At 46.3% G+C, this 21,945-nt stretch overlaps 1 protein-coding gene across 1 annotated transcript; it reads right to left on the bottom strand.

Moving 5' to 3' along the window:
• Window positions 1-505: 505 nt before the first annotated feature.
• PTTG1IP (PTTG1 interacting protein) lies at window positions 506-21,588 on the bottom strand. Its single transcript, XM_090053496.1, has 7 exons — window positions 21,461-21,588; window positions 11,879-11,931; window positions 7,266-7,374; window positions 4,567-4,669; window positions 4,370-4,435; window positions 3,519-3,565; window positions 506-2,703 (listed from the first exon to the last, which is right to left on the bottom strand). The coding sequence occupies exons 1-7, from the start codon at window positions 21,525-21,527 to the stop codon at window positions 2,657-2,659; spliced, it is 492 nt and encodes a 163-aa protein (XP_089909622.1). The 5' UTR covers window positions 21,528-21,588; the 3' UTR covers window positions 506-2,656.
• Between the last annotated feature and the right edge of the window lie 357 nt (window positions 21,589-21,945).

Here is a 21,945-nt window from a genome sequence, read left to right as displayed (position 1 = left end):
AGCACCCCCCTGGCATGACAATGAATAACAGCCGCAAGTTGTTGGAGAGTAGGTTTAGGTTAGGCATCTGTAAGAAGAATTACTTCACAGTTAGGCCGGCTAGGAGCTGGAACCAACTTCCAAGGGAAGTGGTGCTGGCTCCTACCCTGGGGGTCTTTAAGAAGGGGCTTGATGCCTACCTGGCTGGACTCATTTGAGTCCAGTTTTTCCTCCCGCCCAGGCAGGTGTCAGACTTGAAGATCTATAAGGTTGCTTCTGACCCAACTTCTATGATATGATTATGATTCTATGATAATTTGGGGCATGCCTGCTAATAAAGGTTGGCCCCAGTGATGTAGAAGGACAGTTAGCCAAGAAAAAAAAAAAAGTTTTTCCCTTTGGATGGTGGCGGGGGAGGGGAGAAGAAACCAGGCATCGCCAACTCTGCTCTTTATGTGGGCTGTTTTAAGAGGAGGATAATACCAACAAAACAAAAAGAAAAAGAAAAGAACTCAGCCAGTCCACATTACTTACTAAATCAGTTTATTTGCTATTAGCCAAGTCAGTCATTTACATATCAATTAGTTTTCCTTATCTGGAATGGTATGCTGCTGGAAGGAGTGCAGCATGGAGAAAGGCACAGTTTTTAATCTCTTGCCAGTCTCAGGATTTCACACCCAGGATTAGTGGAAGCAAATACGTGCCTTCATAGTACCATGAAGTGCTCTGTACAGCTCAACACTGCTTTGACCTTTTTAAGATACCCTCCCTTCTCCAAAAATCAACATAAAAAACAACAGTGTTTCTCCTGTGGAGATAATTTTTTTTTTTTTAAAAAAGTTCAGAGTTCAGTTCAAAAGGCTTCTTATTTTAAAAACTGTGCACATCAAGAGACCAAAGTGCCATAAAAATGTGAAGTTATAGCAAAGTGTTTCCAAGGAAGCCCACAGCAATGCTTCCATCCCAGGTGCTGTGCAGTATTCCAATCAGGTTACATTTTCAAGAGACTTGCCACATTTTGGATTTTAACATCCATTCTCTGCAAGGCAGACAGGCTTCACTTTGGCGCAAGAAGTTTAACCCATCAGAACTTTTTACAGCTATTTTTAGTCTGGATTATCATATGTTCCTCTTCAAGTGCACTTGAGCCTATGGTCCAGAGGAACAGTGAAATGCAACTGCTCTATGTGCCCAGAGGGCTCAAGTGCCCCACCTGCATTCTGCTGTCAGGGATGGGAGTCATTTGCTGTGTTCTAGTGTTTCATAAAAAACAACCCCCCCCCAACCTTTACGGCTGTTTGTTAATCCACCCTTTCCACATTCCTGTGAGGTTTAAAATATGGATTAGTGTGCATTTCGTAACCTGGCTCAGGTCATCAAGCACAGAGTTAGTCATTCCATACCCCAATGCGCAGGGCACAAGTGTAGCATAGCCAGAAGAACCTACTACTTGTATTACGATATGCAAGCTTGTTGGATTGTACCACGTGCAGGCTTCCATGTGACCTGTACTTCCGGCTAGTTGTCTTACCATGCTATACTGTCCTTTCTGTACCACTTCCTCACTCAACCTATTTGGTTATTAGAATATTCCATTATAGATTACACATGACTGAAAACAATATTTTAGCTGAAGCAATGTGTCAAATCAAACTATGCTTCATACTGAAGCAGAATTCATTTGTTCAGACTTAAGCAGTAACCACTTCAATATTGCCAAGGCTTTTTTTTTTTTTTTTTTTTTTTTTTTTTTTTACTAACGTGTCTAATATAGGCTCACAATACCCAAGTCTTAAATGGCTGCTTTCAGTCTTGAATTACAAAAGGTTATAGAAAAGGCACAGAGCAGAGGTAGAAGATTGAGGAACTCATCTACACGAGATGAATTCTGGAAGTAGAAGGAACATCTATTCCAAAAAAGGAGAGGAAAAAAAAGTGCAAGTATGATCTTAATTCCACCCCCCATATCCTCAGTACTAGAGAAGTGTGTTGAAACAATACTAACACTACACAGTTAAGACTGTCCAGCTCTGTCACTTGGGAAAAAAAAGTACCCAAGGCTTCAATTTGAACAAGTCGTCCAAATCGATCAATCAATCTAGCCTTTGAAAAAGAATTGACACCATCTCATGTTTCAGATAAAAAAGGAACATGAAGATAAACAGCTCTGCTCACAGATGTGAAGTATTTACCAAGCAAAGGACTGGAAAGATAATCTGCTCCTTGCAATATTGCTTATTCAAGATAAAAGCAAATATACTGCTGCCTTGGCTTGCTAATTCAGTCTAAAACAAGTTGGGCAAGAGAGAGAACTGTGGTGGAAAGAATACTGCCTACGTACCTATTAAACAGTCAAAGAGAAAAAGTTATTGCCATGAGTCTTGCACAGAACAGAAGCAGCAAATTAAACGGACTTCAGATACAAAGTGCTGCACGCTATGGGCAGCAGTGGAAAGTCTGAGGTAAAACAAGTGGGGTGCAATGCAGCTCTGCTGGTTTCAATAGCTCATTGGAATTTCAGCTGGCTTCATCCAGAGGTTGGGACAAGGCTCTGTGGAGCACATGTCCAATCTTTTTGGTGCCTGAAATGTATCCTGTTCCACCTCTGTGCTGTACAGTTCTGTGTGTCCAAGGAAGAGGATATTTCAGTGCTGCTTGGTAGCTTTAGGGTGATCCATTAATTGTTTTCAAATTTGGCATATGGGTTCTCTTCCTTAAACAAGCCTAGAGAAGAAAAAACTCTAGGTCAGAGGAATACGTATGTCAGTCCCAGTCTGTTGACTCTATGAATTGGTGCCTTTCCTCATTTAAAGGTGAGCGAACCTCCCTTTCTGAATTAAGATTAGGAGCAGGTGACAAACCACAAGGCTAATTTCCCCTCCCTCTTTAAAGCAAGAAATACTGCCTACCAAGCCATTTAGCATGCCAACGGTAACAAAGGTCATTTAAAAACAGGACAAGCACAAGTCATTTGCCAAATCGTACCAACTTCCACATTTAAAGAAAGGAGGCATCACCCAGAGTGAATTAAGCACACCCACCATTTTGTCCTGAAACACTATTGGTCTGTGGCCCCCTATTAGCACCAAATTTGGACTGGTGCTATTATGAGCAGCAGCAGTCCAGCAGCTGTTGGCAGTTTGGCAACTAGTTTATCCACTCCCTCTGCTCAGAGCTGCCCTGGCAAATCCCCCACCCTTCCCGGCAGGTACCTTATGCTCTGGTGAGGATAGCAAGGCTTCTGCTACCCAGCAGCTGGCAATGGGCCTGCAGGATTAACTGGGCACCAGACCTGGGAGCTGATCTCCTGATTGCCCACCTGGTTCACCATGCATGGCATGCAGGCCAAGCAGAACATTCAGGCAATTGCCGTGTTCCCCTACAGACCACACCCCACAATAATCTCAGCTGTGGGGGATAAGTGCTTCGGCTTTCCTCACTCACTATTAAGGCACATCATGTACACAGAAAGGCAGCAAGATTTAACATAGCTCACAGATTTAAAGAAATGCACTTGAAAGTCACTTGCAACTTTTTACCGTATTTTTTCCGGATTTCATCATGTCGAGATTTCATCTCTGCTCTCCTGTGGGAAAAGAGCAGACCAAGAGGTTTTTATGGGGGTGGGGGGAAAGAGGAAAAGCAAATAAAGTTCTGCCTTCTTCCTAATCTCCCTTCAGAGAAGCAAAGTCTTCTCTAAAGACTCCATCTGCATGTAGACTTGTCTTGCCTCCAGAATAATTGAAAATGAAAAGGATCAAATGCCAGCAGCCCAACACACATAAGCATTCCTACAGAAGAAAGCAAGCTTTGGTACAGATGCAAGAGGTGATTAAAAAGTAACAGTATCAAAATTCCAAATAGGCTGATATTTTAGCTTGGTTGACAGTTACTCAAGAGCCCAGTCCAGCTCCATCTTCTTGATTAAGATGCTCAAATCTCACCATTGGATCATAGCATCTCTTAATACAATATTAATAGTCATAAAACTATCCAAACAAACTAGATTTGTGAACATAATACAAGTTGGAATGAAATTCGACTACAGGCAGACACTGCTGCATGCAAGTGCAAGGTCACGTGCACTGCTGGCACTGGACATTTGAAAGCCATTTGAAGAAGCTCTCTTCAGTGCCAAGGTATCTCCTACACTGTGACTCCAAACAGCCTTATGTCCGCATTCCTATCAGAATGTGGAATATTCAGTAACTAAGCCCTGTGTGCACCTATCCAGATCTACATGCAGCAGTGGCTGATAGCATCTCCACTACCTGAACAAAGTGACTGGTAAACAGACAGTAACTACTTTACAATTCGAGCAAAATGGAGCACTTCATTTCTCCTGTACAGAGACAGAAGCGATGATCAAGTCCTCACACTGGCTACTCACCTCTCCTCTTGCCGTACTCTCCTCTTCTCCCGCTCTCTGGCAGCTCTTTCATCATCCTTGTCTGGCCTGAAAGAAATAGGACATTGTTAGCCATTAACTGCATCTAGCACCTGCCATGATTCTGGCAGCAGCTTCAGGTTACCTTGAGCTGTACTTTTGAAAAGTGACAAGAGGGACTAATCTGTGAGGATACTTGCTTTTTGCTTTTTTTCTTGCAACAGCAGCAACAGCAAACGACCAGAGCAAGAAGAATCGCTCCTCCCACCACAGACATTGCAATAATCAAGGCTTCAAAATTCACTGAAAGAAAGAGAAATATTACCAGCTATTGTTTATTGTAGTTCATTAATTCACTCCACACTGAACAATATAGAGACACCTGACAAAACTGGTGTTGCTGTAGCCTAGTTCTGCAACAACACACATATTCCCTTGGCTGTAAACCCCAAGATATCAAGTGCTGTTTTTAAGTATATTTATTTAAGAAATGGTTAGGAGACTAGAACAAATGCCAGCATTCATAAGTCATTTGCCTTTATAAGTGGTGAACTCACCGGAGAATAAGGAACTTTGCCTGGCAGTCTGATGACTCTGGGGAAGTGGCATTCTATCAACAGGCCACTAGACACGAGTCAAATGTCCATTTTTCACACAATGGGGTAGGTAAGTTCCCAGCTCTTGAATTAGATCAGTAGAGACCTTCTCCATAGCCAACTTGAAGGCAAGTTTCTTCATACACATTCCCGGTCTTACTCCCCTCCCCATCCCCACATAAGATTTTTTTACTCACTGAGGAAAGGAGTCAATTGAAGTCTGTCCCCAGTTAAGAGTTCAACTTTCAGGCTCCAAAGTATGTGTGCACAGCCACTACCAGACAAGGTTATTTGGGGTTCTTTGTCTGGATTTCCCTTGGTCCTCTCCCAACTGTAGTGGAAGTGGGCACTCTTCTCTCCATTCCACCCATCTACACCCTTTTCCTGTGTATAAAGCAGGGGTGTCAAACTCTTCTGGTTCCATGTTCCATAGCTATGGGTGGCATGTGGATCAACCGAGACCCAGGGGTAGCACTGGAGACCAGATACGGCTCTGTAAACTGGGTTTAGCCCAGGGGCTACATCTTTGATACCCTTGATATAAAGGGTTGCAGATCCCTCACTTTCATCTTCTCCACATCATTAAATAGCAACAACAGTGTCTGGAGTGTGGAAAACAGAGCTCTGCTTGCCACTCCATCATTGATGCTAATCCTGCAACTTCATAGATTCATAGATGTAGGGTTGGAAGGGACCTTGCAGATCTTCTAGTCTGACACCCTGTCCTGGGCAGGAGAGAAAAACTGGGCTCAAATGTCTCCAGCTTGGTAATCGTCAAGCCTGCTCTTAAAGACCCCCAAGGTAGGAGCCAGTACTACTCCCCTCGGAAGTTGGTTCCAGATCCTAGCCGCCCTGACTGAAGTACACCTTCTAATGTCTAGTTTGAACCTACTCTAACAACTTATGGCCATTATTCTGTTACCCTGGGAGGCACTTGGGGGAACAATGTCTCTCATGTTCCCCACTGGTCCCCCCCTTGTAAGTTTATAAATGGCCACCAAGTCCCCTCTCAGCCTTCTCTTGTGAAGGCTGAACAGGTCAAGGTCCCAGAGCCTCTCTTTGTAGGGTCTGCCCTGCTGTTCCCAGATCACGTGAATGGCCCTCCTCTGGACCCCCTCAATGCTGTCCACATCCCTCCTGAAGTGCGGCACCCAGAACTGGACACAGTACTCCTATGCGACACTGGTCAGGTCACAGTTGAAGGGGAGGATCACTTCACTGGACCTGCTTGAGATGCATCTGTAGATGCATGATAAGGTGCAGTTAGCCCTACTGATCATGTCCTTGCATTGGCGGCCCATGTTCATCTTGGAATCGATAATGATTCCAAGATCTTTCTGCCACCATGCTTTTGAAAAGAGAGCTCCCCAGCCTATAGATATGCTGCTGGTTCTTACTACTCAAGTGCAGCACCCTATACTTGGCAGTATTGAATCCCCATCCTATTCTCATTTGCCCACCCCTGTAACCTGTCCAGGTCCAGATGTATCCTGTCCCTCCCTTCTAGTGTGCCTACCTCACCCCATATCCTGGCACACCCACCTCAATTCCACAGAAGGCATTTATTGATCCTTAAATTAGCTGATGCAATACCCAATTTAAGGCTCAAGAACCTCACCTTCCAACTCCCTAAGCTTTCTGGTAGAAAAAGCAACCTTTAAAAATCAGCCAGGTTTGGGCTGTTTGTGCAAACACAAAAGGTAACAGCCATTTGCCTTACTCAAGGAAGTAATATTCATAGTCCTAAAGCCAGAAGGGGCCTCCTGTATAGCACAGACTGAAGGCTTTCCACATTATGCTCCCTGCACCTTGCTTACTTCTGGTTTAACTAGGCTATCTTTTACTGAGACTGGATATCTTCCTGTAGAATGAGCCTGGCTCCTTCTTGAAGGGTTCCCTTCTACAGTTACAGTCCATAAAGAAGAGAAAGAGCAGTCCCTAGAGCTTGTACCAATCCCAAATGCCTGCATAGGTCCTGCAGATTTTCCCATTTCTAAGCCACATTTGAGTTCAATGGTAATATTCAGTGTTTCACATTTTAAGCAGGCAACAACCCACAAGTCACTTCCAGCCAACAGGAAGGAAGGCGGTTCAGAAGATTTGCCCACACCTGGAGGAGTCTGAAGAATCCCAATCTAGGATCATTTAAGACAGAGGGCCAGAATTTTAGACACTGGGAAAAATGGAAAAGTCTCTCCCTTTACAGGCAGTGGTACAAGCGACGGGGCCATGATGAGCTGATAGGGTATCATCAGGTTTAACTACAGTATGTTTCACATGTTACTTAAGTAAAACCCACTTACCCCAGCAGACTCCCCATCGGGCAGAACGCAGCTCACAGAGACTGCTGGGAGGGAGGATGCTTCTGACAGGATACTCCACACATTTCTTGCTGTTGGTGCACCAGAGACACTGCAAGTAGTAAGAAGGAAGCATGTAAGTGTTGCAATATAACTGGGACTAGAGAGGGGAAAAAAATAAATAAATAAATAAATAAAAATAGACAACTGCAATACTACACCTATTCATTCATTACTCATCTTAGATGTCCTTTTCAACTTGAGTTTTACTTTAACAGGCTGGACAGGGCAGATCCCGTCTCTGGTAGGGGACTTGGACTAGATGACTGCTGGAGGTCTGTTCCAGCCCAGCTTCCCTACGAGTAAAATCTGAATCAACTCAGGTGTAGACAAGTCCTCCAACTGCACTTAGCTAAACAGGCAAGGGGCCTCTAAAAAAACTGCTGCTGCTGTTTTCATCAGCTTTATATTCCAACTATTTTATGGGATGCTGCCTCGTATAGACAAGCTCTGGTATGCTAACAGTGTTGAGAACATAGAGTAGGCTTGGAGTGCATGAGGAAAGCTCCAGAACAATTGAAAGAGATTTGCAAATAATAAAATACAAGCACCTTGGCCTCTGCCAAAGTGTTCAAGGAAATTCTGCCTTTGATAAGAAAGGGTGGCTCATCTCAGGCAAACATATCAGCAAGCAAAGGAATGCAAAAACAAATGTTAAAAGAAGCCTCCATGAACATACCTACTGTATGAAGACTGCTGAAAAAATCTGTGAAATGATTCCGTCATGATGACTGAAGAGTTAGTTTGAGCCATCAACTGTAGCTATGTCTGTGTCCCCCTCCTTCCCACAAGAAAAGCTTGAAAACAGAATGTTTTCATACCAGATAAGATAAGGATATTAACAAGCATTTTCCCATGAGTCCGGAAGCAAGTCATTCTAGTCAACATCTGATTAGGATGAGGCTTTATGGATTACAACGCTTCATCTCAGAAGCAAGCCGTTCAATTACTAGCAAAAGACCCAGTCAAAATAGAGAAGCTCACTACTGATCCACTGAGAAGGTCGTGTCTGCACATGCAGTACCCTTCCAAATTCCCTAGTGCTAGTTTGATATGGGCAGAGATGCCTCAGATGTTCCCGATGTGGTCCTGAAACAGAAGCGGGTTGGGATGCCACTGCCAGTGTGGAAACATAACTAAGATACCCAAATTTACCCTTTTAAAAAGGAGACTTTTAAAATGCTAAAGTCCCAGGATTACATACTGCCCCTTACAAGGCAAGTTACAGGGCAAATATAACATTCTCCCACGCTAGCTTTTTACAAAGCAGATAGAGCCCACAGCAATACATGCAAGAAGCTTGAGATTTATCCACTCCTTTATCCTTGGTATTATAGGATGTCAGTCATAACATGGTTAATGTCCATATCACCAGACTAGCTAGATTAGTGCAACACTCCTCCTCCCTTCCCCCACAGCCCTCATCTCAAGTTTACAAGTTCTTTGGGAAAAGAAGGTAGCCATCTATTTGAAGTACACAGTATAGGGAAACTAAGCCACCCAGCACTGCTGTACCACCCATGATATTTGGCCCAAACCAGCACAATGATATTAGCTTAGAAAAGCCAAGATGACTTGGCCTGAACTGCAAGGGGGTAGAGGGAGAAAAGTGTGTGTGTGTGTGTGTGTTGGGGGGGGGGGGGGCGGGGGTTATACTATTAATAGAACCCTTGTGAAAAGCTGAGCATGGGAGCAGACATTTTCACACCTCTCCAGACTGAGATATGGGTGCAGGTACTCCTCTGACAACTGACTTAAAAAAACAAACACTACTCAAAAGGTGCTATCTTGGGGTGCCACTTCTTTTCAAGTGAGACTAGGCCTAGCAGCCACACAACTTTAGACCTGGTTTGGTTAAAGCCGTCAAGTTTACAGACCCTACAAGTCATGAGTCCAATAAGCATATTGAGCCCTGAGATCCTGGAAATCAACAGGTTCCCTTATTCACCCAAGTACTTCCACTCCCCTCCACTCAAACCTGCATTTATTTAGACTGGCTGTCACGAATAGATAGTAGTCAACTATGCTTTGCCCATCCACTAGGCACTACACATCCAGTTTATAAGCTATGGGAGTCCCTTCAAAGCAAGTTCCCTACTATACAGCTGTCTCAGTGAGACAGCCTCAAACCCATGACAGCCAGCTATCACATGTTTAGTCTTAAGATCCCCAAAACAACAGGCAATAGTTAGCCTGAAGCTTTCACAAGGTTACCATCCTATTTGATAAATACTTGTGGAATATGCTCTTTGAGATCAAGCAGCACAGGGATGCCATTAGTTGGCTCAGAATGTTACCACAGTTAAGTTTAATGAGTTGCTCTTTGCATACTTTAGAATAGTTTAAAACCCCCCACACCAAGTTATGAACCATGTCAGAGCTGGACTGTGGCAGCAACAGGATCTCAGACATTTAGCTGTGTTATAAGTCTTCAAAGAGGTGGTCAGCAGGATTAGTCTGAAGTCAAGCTGAGAAGTCAGGCAGGGTGGCACTTTACAGATTAACTGTTTCAGGGAAGCACAAGCACCGTTAGGCAGCCTACTTTGCTCTACTATAAATGTGCATGAGGGAACTCACTCTATGCCAAGTGCAAATGATTTTTCCATTTTTACTCTTATCAGTGCACCACCCCCCCTTTCAGGTCTATTCCCCCCATAAGGTTACCAGCTCAGGATCTGGCTTAGTCAGAGATAGGTTATTAGTACTAGAGGCCAGATACAGGGAACTGAAGTGGTATTTCTCAGAGACACAGACTGAAAGTGCCCTTACAGAACTGCACTCTCCTGGCTTTGTAAAGGAAAAGTGGATTAGTTCTGGAGGACAGTATAGCATTATTTACCACATCCCATTAGGTCCACCAGCCATTTTGTAGTCCCCATTAGTCTCCCTGTTCCAGCTAGGGGCCTAAAATAGTTGGTCCTTGGAGAAGGAGTTGCAGAACCCTAGAAGCAATCCAATTCCTCTTGAGAAGAGGAAAGAAATCCAACCAGACCGCCCAATCCAGCACAACTGCATAGGACTGCAGCCTGAGGAATGCATGTATGCTGACCTAGTCATGTAACAGGGGTATTAACCCTTCCTGACCCACAGGTAAAGAAGTAGTCTCTTTCCACCATTCCCATGTCACACCCTTGCCTACTACAGGGTAGTTATGTCCTTATTAGGATTCCCTCCCCTAGTTTTGCACTTAGTTACCTAAATGAGAATGCCAATACCGCAGAAAGACAAACCATGGAAGACATGCTACAGTTATTTTACACTAGTATTCTAAAAAAAAAGCACATTTATAAAGAGCAATGGAAGATCTCTCAGGCTGTAACAAAACACCATTGCTGTAGTCTGTTGACTTCCTTGATTCGTGACTCAAGAATCAGCACCACACAAACCCAGCCAAGAGGACAGGAACTACTCAATAGCATGTCTGCGCTGCCATTTCAACAGGACTCCTGATCTCACGTAGATTTAGCTTACCACTCCATTTCCTCCCAATGACAAATGACTGCAATTCTAAAACTCATTACTTTGGAAGACAGAAGTCTAGATCTTCTCACTCCTTTACTAAACATTTGTGGAAGAGGTTGTCAGTTTGTTGCAAAGCTAATGAAAAGAGGTTAAATAATGAGGCAGGGAACAAGAACAAAAAGGACAAAGCTTTAAAGAGGGAGAGCTTTGAATCCAGTTTCTGGACGGGCTTCTCAACAGCAATTAAGCATATTTGTAAATGCATGAGGTTGGTCTAGCCCCAGATGTCATAGCTTAGGTGACAAAAGAACAGTCGTCAGCAGCATTGCAGAAGCAGACAGATGTACTGGGATACCGAATTCCCTTGTATTTTACACGTACCTTCCAAACGGAGGCCTCAACTTTGAGCATCCCGCACTCCTTGCACGTTCCAGACCAGGGACCATTTTCAAGGTACATAATTAGTTTTAGCCCTTCCACAACCTTGTAAGGTATTACTTCAGCAAGACTCCCCTTCATACCAAGGAGGGAGATGGAGTTCCTCCCACACTTTTGCATATCCTTAAAGCCAACACTGAGTTCCAAAAATATTGGGAGGATGTTATCGCTTCTCCCCTCCCCCAAATTAAAATTCCACTGGGGCTTTAGACGCTTAACATTTCTTTCCAGAAAATCCCCAGACTGGATTACTAGAGCTGGCCACAATGGTCAGCCACCTTGGGAAGCTAGAATTTAGCCAACACCCAAAAAAGCATCCATACAGATTGCAATTTGCCCCTGCAAAGGCTGGAGAAGGACAGAAGTAGCCAGTCAGCCAAGTACAGCATAAGGCAGAAGTGATCCAAGCTTGGTGGGGAACGCTTTCCAGAGGTTTGGATTAATAGCTGTAGCATTGCCCCTTGCAGCTCCCTTTGAAATCAGTCATTAGAACTGCTGACTACCTCATCCACAGAGACAAATCTTTTAGAACCTGGCAGATATTCTGGTCTTTGGCAGCTTGCCCCTCACCACACAATGCATCCAGCTCCCTTTAAAAAAAAAAAAAAAATCAAGGAGAAGTACAGCAATTGTGATTTTGCTTATGCACTACTTACAGTGACATTTTTCAGGCACTCTTCGCAACTTGTATTGGTGTACTGGGGACAAGCTGAGGAGGGGGAAAAAAAAAGAAAAAGAAAAAGGAGTCATGTCAGTATCTGCATTTTAAAGAAAGAAGGGCTTTTCAATAATTTGCTTTTTTCATAAGAAAACTCTTAACTTTTCATAAGGGTGGGAGACTTCTGGAAAGCAGCAATTCCAATCTACTAGTCGTAAGACAGTTTGAGAGTGAAGCATGTGAGAGAGCTGTCAGAACATCTGCCAGACAATGCATACAAGAGACCACTTTCATTTCAAAATGCCACGGCATCCTCTAAAATCAAGGAGCACACCCCTTCCTCTTTTCCACAATTAGCATTTGATAACCCAAACATTTACAGTCTTACATAACAGGAAAGGCCTCAAGACCTTTAATCCAATAAAAGCCCCTTTTCCTCCTCCCTCAAATCAAAGCTACTTGCAAAAATAGCACTTGATGAGTTCACATGTGGGATTATAAAGCCCAGCTGATTGTAATAGCAAGAGTCCAGAACAGACCTCTTGGGTCAGAGTCCAGCCTTGTGTGCTTTTAGCTCAGGAGCTGCTGTACTTAACAGCACTTTTCCCCCCCAGTCACAGCAATGTCTGGTAGGTTTTACTGGAGAACTCAGTAGTATGCCCTGGCTGCAAAGATACTTAGTTCTTCAATAAAACTCTGCCAAGTGTTTGTCTGACCAGTACCCATGTTAAGCACAGCAACTCAGCACTAGTGCACTAGTGCAAATAAGGGTCATTTCAAAATCAGGGCTGGGGACCTCATACCATGGTTATTTTGCCACTCAACTGTGTACATATGGGCAGAATACTCCCAGCAACACACTTACATGGGGGGGGACAAAAAAAAAAATTACAGCATGTAGGGTTCTAGAGGGCTCCTCTATTCAGGCTCAGAAGCTGGACAGGTTAGCATGCAGCTTTCACATGCAAGCTACCACAAGTTTTGTCTACTGTTTTCCATTGTAATAAATGTAGTACTTGATTGTGATTTAAACTAGTCACCCCATATCCAAAACATGGAATTAGTCACAATCCAAAGTCTGAGGGGCTGTTTTTGCTCAGGCTTTTGCTAGTGACGCTGTATTAAACATAGAAAGAATTTAACTGGGCAAAACTGTGCTTGAAGCAGATGATCTGCCATCAGAACAGGCTGCACAAAAACACTGGCTGCAGTTGCACTTCCTTCAGATAATATAAGCACTCAAGACCTGTCCAACTACAAGTTATGGACATTCAACAACCCACTGGAGGCCTCTTCTCTTAGAGACTTCTTATAGAAATGCAATCCATTTCACCATGTTACCAGGGCATAACGCAGGGTTCTCTCTCTCCCTCTACAGAAAAGAGAGAAAGCTATGGCTTAGAGATGAGGGGAGGGGAACCCCCCATAACAGAAGACAGACACTAGTACCATAAAGACAAGCCTAAAGATTCTAGCAGAAGACTGTGGGTCTGGGAGTAAAGGTGTGCAGGGAGCTGCAGCACCCCACTTGTCTTTCCCTGTGAATGCCCCAACCAATCCCCAACCCTGGGATGACTGCCGAGCAGAAGCTACCAGGGAAAGCATGCCAACACCTCTGCCACCTTAAGAGGCAGAATTTATTAGGGGAAAGGGGAAGCCTTATACACTGAAAAAATATGGCAATAGAAAAGTCTACGGTAATCAACAAGAAAGAATAAACTATTTGGGCAGAACTAATAGACAATAACCAATAACATGATTTTTTGTTTGGTTTCGTTTCATTTTTTAAACACCACATTAAGTCATTTCTGATCCAAAGAACGGTATATTTTGTCGGCACACGACTTCCATGGTTTTATGTAGTTTGAACTAGACAGTTTTAGCTTTGGTTATGGTTGAATAAAAACAATATGCAAACCACACATACGCACAGTCTTTTAGAAGCTTAAAAAAAAAAAAAAAAAAAAAAAAAAATCAGTGTACACAAGTTATTGAAGACTATGAGAATTCTTCAAAGATGGGGTGTGCATGTTCAATAAAATGCAAATATGCAAGCCATAGCCAAATGCTTCCCTTGCGTCTTAAATAAGATGATGCAGTAACAGGTCTAGAGTAGTGAAGAGACCAAACATAAATATCACAAGTTAAAATGTGATTATTTCTAATATCCAGAACTGAAATTTAAAGGTGAGGGTAGAAAAAACTATTCTTGATGTTAAAGAGCCATGTTTACACATTTCAGTGCAAGCATCTACTCCTCTAAAGTCATCTTCTCTATGCATGTATTTCTGAATCTGTTCAAATCAGGTCTGCTAGATTTTCTCTAGCAAATGCAGGCACTAATGGCTTGAGCAACAGTGTTATTAACGAGTTTATTTAATAAGTCTAGAACTCCAGGAAGGAGAACACAAGTGAAGCTTCCTTGAAGCCCCAAGGACTCCTCAGGTGCTTGGGTTAGCTGGCTGCTCTCCACCCTCCCCAGTGCCACAAAGGGGCCAGATATGCTTCTGTGCCTTAACCATGCATGGCATGTCACCCTGTAACTTCTGCAGCCTCCTTGAAGGCCACAGATTCATTTCCCCAATGCCCCTGTGGGGAGCTTTCTTTGAGACAGAGCTGGGCTTCATCTCAGCAGAGGCAGCAGCACCAGTTCACAAGCCCAAAGGGCAATTAAGGTTTTCTCAAGCAGCACATCAAAGCACAATACCAACCGCAGCTTGCCCAAGATGCAAGTTAAATACCCTTGGGGGTGAGCTAGTCTACAGCTCCTAGTCCAGGAAGTACACATGATACAAGTCCCTCTTTGTTCACTTCATGAGCACACCACAGCCCATCATGGCTATTATGGCACAGGGCTCACTGCTCTTCAGCCGTGTTCAAGAATAAAACGCTTCTGAGACTACCTTCCTCTACTTCCCAACCCCCATCTGGCTGGAAGGAGGAAGCCTCAACCGCATACTTCTCTTGCTCCAGGGAGCTGCATGGACCAGAAACAATGCATCCTTATTTTGAAGGTGTGTCACAGCTGGAGTTGTCAGGGCACAGCTTAACAGCTTTTGCATGTAGCCAGCCTGCAAGCATTTAGACAATTAAGAGCTTTTCCAGGGACAGACTGGGGTTCAAGTACTTACAATCCCCATTTTGGCGCACAGATCTAATGCTTCTGCTGTGTGGTAGGCACTTGTAGTCAGGTGCTTAATGGGACTGCAAGATCTTGGTCTTCTCCTCAGAGTCCAGCTAACAACTAATTTCAAGATCAAAATAGAAGTCCACTCCTCCCCAAGCCCGGTCAGACTGGCATGGACTCAGGGATGGGAGTGCCTCTCCAACACATGGGTCATAGTCCTCTTCCTGGAGTTGGCAAAGTATTAGTAAGTTCTTGCCTACTGAAAATACCCTCATCTCTCCTGCTTTTCCTGGGATGTGCAAAAGGGGCATTTGGCAGACAAGGTTCTTTGGGTGACTCTGATATCTTTTATTAGACCAACTTAAACAGCTGGAAAAAAATTTTTTTGGAAGGCATGTCTGGGATTTCTGGCCTTGTGCCCTGTAGTCATGTGCTGCAAGGTTTTAAAGATGCAATTTTCAAGAACCTTTGGGTGCCCTGCTGATGCAGAGGATTGAATCTGGAGTCTAGGAGGCCCCTTCCAGTCCCATGAGACAATGAACAAAACATCTCCCCGTGTCAACTACCCCCCAGAGGGAATGCTAATGAGGCCTTTGTTGAAGTAGTTGCCAGCCCACAATACACAAGAGACTTATTTAAATTTGTGCACTCTTCTCTGCAGGGACTTTGCCTCCTTGTTTGTCAAGGCCCACCTTGGGGGGAAAAACAGAGGGCCAGGGACAGACCCATGGTTTACTGTAACTTCGAGTGTGATGGTAAAAGATGCAAGGCCCTATGATAACCCAGAGTCTGGCAGCCTCCATGATGTCCACTGCTACAGCAGCTCCTCTTCTTGCTTCGGAAAGGGGAAGGGGGGCTCTCCAACGTCAGTAAGCAAGGAAAGGAAGCTGCTACTGCACATGTTCAAGCCAAGAGGTACTGTAAAACTGCAGGGGCTCCATGCTAAGGCACAGAAGTTACCAAGCCCTGGCCACAAACAGATGCCCCAAGAGAAGGGTACAAATCCCCTACAATGAAATGCTGTGAGTCTTTCACCTCAGCATACATTGGTGTATATTTTACACACACACACACACACACACACACACACTCATAGAGAAATTAAATTTTGCATCCTGATGCCAATCACCAACACAGATACCAGAAAAAGGGGAATACGGGGGTATGTAGTCAGGTCAACAGCAATAGTTTCATAGTTTCTAAGGTCGGAAGGGACCTGAGCAGATCATCTAGTCCGACCCCCTGCCATGGCAGGAAAGTGTATGGGGGTCAAACGACCCCAGCAAGATGTTCATCTAACCTCCTCTTAAACACCCCCAGGGTAGGAGCCTGCACCACTTCTCTTGGAAGTTGGTTCCAGACCCCAGCCGCCCTGACTGAAGTAGCGCCTCCTGATATCTAACCTAAACCAGCTTGTGGCCGACCTCTGCCATCTTGTGACCGTTATTCCTGGTCACTCCTGGCGGTGCTCGGGGGAACAGTGACTCCCCCAATGCCTGCTGATCCCCCCCCCGACTAGTTTATAACAGGCCACAAGATCCCCCCTCAGCCTCCTCTTGTAGAGGCTGAACAGCTTCAGGTCCCGTAGCCTGTCCTCATAGGGCCTGCCCTGCTGTCCCCTGATCATATGAGTGGCCCTCCTCTGGACCCTCTCCATGCTGTCCACATCCCTCTTGAAGTGCAGCACCCAGAAATGGACACAATACTCCAGCTGTGACCTGACCAGTGCCGCATAGAGGGGGAGGATCACCTCCTTGGACCTACTCGAGATGCATCTGTGGATGCATGCCAAGGTGCGGTTGGCCTTCCTGACTGCCTCTCCACACTGCCGGCCCACGTTCATCTTGGAGTCAATGATGACCCCCAGATCCCTTTCCGCCTCCGTGCTGACAAGAGGGGAGTTCCCTAACCTGTAGGTATGGTGCCAGTTGTTCCTCCCGAGGTGCAGCACCTTGCACTTGTCTGTGTTGAAACCCATCCTATTCTCATCCACCCACCCTTGTAACCTGTCTAGGTCTGATTGTAGCCCATTGCATCCTTCCAATGTGCCCGCGTCCCCCCACATCTTAGTGTCATCAGCAAATTTAAATAGGGTGCTTTTTACCCCCTCATCTAAATCGCCGATGATGATGTTGAACAGTGCGGGCCCGAGGGCCGAGCCCTGGGGGACCCCACTGCCCACGTCCTTCCAGGTTGAGAAGGACCCATCCATTACCACCCTCTGGGTGCAGCCCTCCAGCCAGTTGGCAACCCATTTGACTGTGTGGGTGTCTACACCACAGCCCCCCAGTTTCTTATTGAGAACAGGGTGAGAGACAGTGTCAAAAGCCTTCCGGAAGTCCACGAAGATTATATCCACTGCTACCCCTGCATCTAATGATCTGGTGATCTGATTGTAAAAGGCCACCAGGTTGGTCTGACAGGACCTGCCACTGATGAACCCATGTTGGTTGCCCCTAAGCATGCAGTCCCCTGCTGGCCCCTCCTGGATGTGTGCCAGCATAATTTTCTCGAATAGCTTGCCTAGGATCGAGGTGAGACTAACCTGCCTATAGTTTCCCGGGTCCTCCTTCCTGCCTTTTTTGAAGATGGGGACCACGTTGGCCCTCTTCCAGTCCTCCAGTACCTCACCAGAGCACCACAAGTGTGCCAGGGGACTTGCAATGACCTCGGCCAGTTCCTTTAGAACTCTAGTGTGGAGATCATCTGGGCCGGCTGACTTGAATACGTCCAACCCCTCCAGAAGCTCCCCAACTAAATCCTCGCTAACCCGTGGCCCAGGTGTGCCTCCCCCGGGGCCCGAGGGGGGCCCAGCAGGGAGGTGGCTGTTCTGGTCCCTACTTAGGAAGACGGAGGCAAAGAAATCGTTAAACATGTTAGCTTTGCTGTCTGGTGTGACGACCAAGTTTCCCATGGCATCCTGCAGGGGCCCCACATTACCCAGGACCTTCTTTTTACTCCCTACGTATTTAAAAAAAGGACTTCTTATTGTCCTTAATCTGGGAAGCTAGCCCCAGTTCCATCTCTGCCTTGGCCTTCCAATGGAGCGGCTGGGCCCAGTGTCCTAAAGCTAACCAAAGCAGGGAGCTGGGTCATGCTACAGGCATACAATGTGACTCACAAAACAAGTGTTCACAGGCAAGGGATCAAAGATTAACAAAGCAAGGGAACAAAAAGCAGATCAAGCTCAACAGCCATCCCCATTTGAAACAGACTGGTTTTACTTGCACCTTTCACAACACTTATATTGAAAATGCTCTACCAGAAGCAACAAAGTCTGCTTTGCCAAACCATCTGCGGCAGTGATGTACAGCTGGGCAACGGGGGAAGGGGTCAAACATAAGGGCCAGGCAGATCCAGCCCCTCTGCTGCATTTACAGCCCAGATGGCTTATTCAGATTGAATGGGACAGGCAGAGCAACATTTAAGTTACAAGCAAGCCTCAAGAGTATGAGAAGTTTCCAGGTGAGAGCCAAATACAAGTTAACACTAACTGCTTTCCACTGCAGTGAGCAACAACAGCTCTTGAGCCACACAGACTCCCCAGCTTCTAGCAACTGTGGCAAAGTGAGAACTAGAGCACTGCTGTTGTGGGAGGCAACTACAGGGCTGGTGAAGGAAGATGCAAAAAAGTGAGTGTGTGTGTGTGTGGGGGGGGGGGGAGTCTCTTTGCTCCCCAAAGAAATTCTACTTGATATCCTGTAGGCTTCTCTATCCATCATCATCCATAATCACCAGTCACAGCATTATGTGGAATAGGATATAGGATAGAGTGAAACCTATGAAAAGGAAGCAGCAACTGCTACAGGAAAGGTTTTCCAGGGGGAAGGGAGAGGAAAGGAGTAGGAAACAAGGAAGAGAAGAGTCAGAGAAAAAGAGGAGAAAACACATGATGGATAGATCATTTGCTCTCATTCAGCAAGCTGCTATTACCATCTCAAGCTTCACCTACAAAGAGGGGCCAGAATTTTCAGACTGTGCACATTGGCATGTCACTGAACTCAAATGGCATAACATGGATTAAAGCAAGAGCAGCGTTTCCAGCAGCGTTCATTAGCAAAACAAGACCATATTCCAGCCTTGAAATCTGTTCAGACTGTGTACTGACCTCAGATGGAAATCCCTGGATCACAGGGAGATCTGCCCACATTTTATATGCAGTTTCCATGCCTCTTCCTGTCCACCCCTACCCCCACCCCCCATACAGGCTTGAAGGCTGGATTTGTTTTTCCACAAAGATTAGATGTTGAGCAATATGTGGACATGAGCAATAAGAGAAATGCACATCTTCACCCTGTTTTAGGCAATACGCTGGCACTGGACCAGATAATCAGCTAATTATCTGGCCCTGTGTCTCACCCCTGAGTGCCTGCTCCAATATCTCATCAGTGCAGCTGCTTCAAGCTGGCTGCGGCAGCCTCAACTCAGAAAGACGCAAGACCTACCTCCCTGTTAATAAGCCAGTACTATACTTGCTTTTTATTTATTTTTTTTTTTTTGTAGCTTGAGTAGGCCACATATCCTTCTTCTCCAAGACCCCTCTCCTCACCCATCTGCATCCTTCCCCTCACAAGCCTCAAAAAATTTCCTCTTCAGCATTGCTTGAGGATGAGTAGAATAGAGACTTTAACCCCTTTACTTGGCCATACTCCATTCCAAATGTGAAGAATTAATGAGCAGTCGCTTATCTACATGACGTGGAAGGCAAGCCATTTTAGTCCCAAAGAGACACTTGGGTAAGAAATTTTAATGCTGCTTTTCCACACTTCCAATGCAGTAGGCTACTATCATTTTCATTTACAGCAGATAGCCATCATATGATGAAGGAGCCATGTAGCCATTCTTCAGGTTATTTACTCATTATAGCATGGGGAGCAAGTCAGCATTTCATGACCCAAAAAGTGAGAAAAAGAAGTTTACTTGCAACTCTGCTTTTTGAGAGAGCTGAGACTGTCCTCTTAAACCAGATTTAAAGCAGACCTCTGCATAAAAGCTAGGAAGCAATGATGGCGAGTGCTAGAGGGGAACTTATCTTCATCTGCCCAGAAATCAGTATTTTATTGTCCTACGGATGACTAGCAGAACAGCCACCCCACATCCCAAGACAGGGAGCTTCCCATTTTCTCTGATAGGATTTTCTGGCCAATACCAACCATCTTAAGCAGCAGTATGCTTGTAGTTTGATCCTCATGTCAGTTAGTCATGAGGTACCATCCTCCTATGCATTTGAGGGCCTGATTTCTGAAGTCACATGGCAGAAATCCTGGAATTAGTTCCACAGTGATGCCATTTAAGAAGTGCACTTCAGTAACAAAGTTCATGTGTAGCATGTATGAAGTTGGTCACAATCTGGGGTGAGGGGAAAGGAGGGAGGTGGAGGGGAAAACAGGAGAAACAGTGGAGACAGGGACAGGGCACAGAACATCACATCTTCAAAGAAGAGGTGGAGAGAGACGAGTTTTTCCATCCTTCTCTGCTGCTTCCACCAGCTTCTCAACCTCTTTGCTGCATCTTGCTCACTTACGTGAAGACTGTACAAACCTCACAGTCCATTAAAAGAAAAGCTGCTGAAAGAGCTCTGCTCCAGCACACAGGCACAAGGTGCTTTGGGTAAATGCGATATAACTTTTCGGCTCAGATCAAGCATAATCCTATGCTTTCCTGGTAGGGGAAATACCATTCCTAGTTGCACCTAGGGAAGACCGCTCCACTGACATAGGACAGTACCCACACAGGTAATGCATAATAGTTAACCGTGGCTTTATGCCCACTTCATGGAAATGGGAGACCCCTCCCTAGCTTGCTTCTGAAGCCATATGGCTAAGGACAAGCAAAACTCAGCGGCACCCAAACCCCAAGCCTGAGGACTTGGACTGCAACTAGGACGCCTGCCAAAGGATTTGGGAACATCTGAAGGCCCAGATGGGAGTCGAGGATGTTTGCCAGTGGTACGGCCACTTCTGGTGGAGGATGGACTCTCGGATTTGAAATCTGGTCAGACCGATTTGGCTGAGAATGCGGAAAAAAAAGATAGCTGGAAAGACTTGCAGCAAAAGCTTGCAGAGGCCAGTTTCTCCAGCTATTGAGGTGCTGATAAGCCATACCAAGAGCCTGGTCCCCTCATCCCACGGCGCTACCCCTACCGCCCGCGCCCCGGCCAGGGAAGCCCGTCAGCACCGGGTCAGTCCAGCGCCCACCGAGGCCGCTGCGCGAGGCTCGCGGGCCAGAGCCCGCCCTGCAGGTGCGGCCGCACCGGGCCCCCGCGAAGCCCCTGCCGCAGCGGGGCCCGGGCGGGGCGGACCCCGCGGGCCCCGGAGCAGCCACAGCCCGGCGCGCGGGGGAGGGCGCCCCGCGTCGGCCCTTGGCGAGCCCCGGCCGGGTGCCGCGGACGGGCGAAGACAGCCCCTCTGCTCCCGTACGCGGACACCCGCCCCGCCCCGGGGCCGCTCTTACCTGCGTCGGGCGCGGCGACCAGGGCCCGGGCCAGCGCCAGCAGCAACGCGAGCAGCGCGGGACCCATGGCGGCGGGACAGGCTCGGCCCGCCCCGCCTGCCCGGGTACGTACGGCCCGGCCCCGCCCCCGGCCCCGGCCCCGCCCCCTGCGCCCCGCCCCGCCAGCCCGTCATAGTCACACGCGCACGCGCGTCCACTTTGACGCGCGACCACACCGACCTACACGCGCATACACACACACATACGCACAGAGTCCCTCCCTGACACCCACACCGACCTACACACACACACACGCACACGCACAGAGTCCCTCCCTGACACACACTCAGTTACATGTACGCACACAAAGACTGTCCCTTGGGTGCACACGTGCTTCCACACACACACAGCCCCCCCACACAGAGCCCCTTATGCAGTCACACACGCAGCCCCTCTGACACACGTGTGTGCACGCCCGGGTGGCCATCACAGAGGACAGTCCGGTT

Source organism: Crocodylus siamensis, chromosome 6, assembly GCF_052110815.1.
Source record: "Crocodylus siamensis isolate JL-2025a chromosome 6, ASM5211081v1, whole genome shotgun sequence".
Taxonomy (NCBI): domain Eukaryota; kingdom Metazoa; phylum Chordata; order Crocodylia; family Crocodylidae; genus Crocodylus; species Crocodylus siamensis.
This window is presented reverse-complemented; position numbering and strand designations above follow the sequence as displayed.

Coding starts and splice junctions, on each gene's coding strand:
- PTTG1IP (XM_090053496.1), bottom strand. CDS start 21,527: ATGGGTCCCGCGCTGCTCGCGTTGCTGCTGGCGCTGGCCCGGGCCCTG. Junction 4,436..4,566: donor TGCAAGAAAAAAAGCAAAAA/GCAAGTATCCTC, acceptor TATTTCTTTCAG/GCCAGACAAGGATGATGAAA. Junction 3,566..4,369: donor AGAGTACGGCAAGAGGAGAG/GTGAGTAGCCAG, acceptor CTTTTCCCACAG/GAGAGCAGAGATGAAATCTC.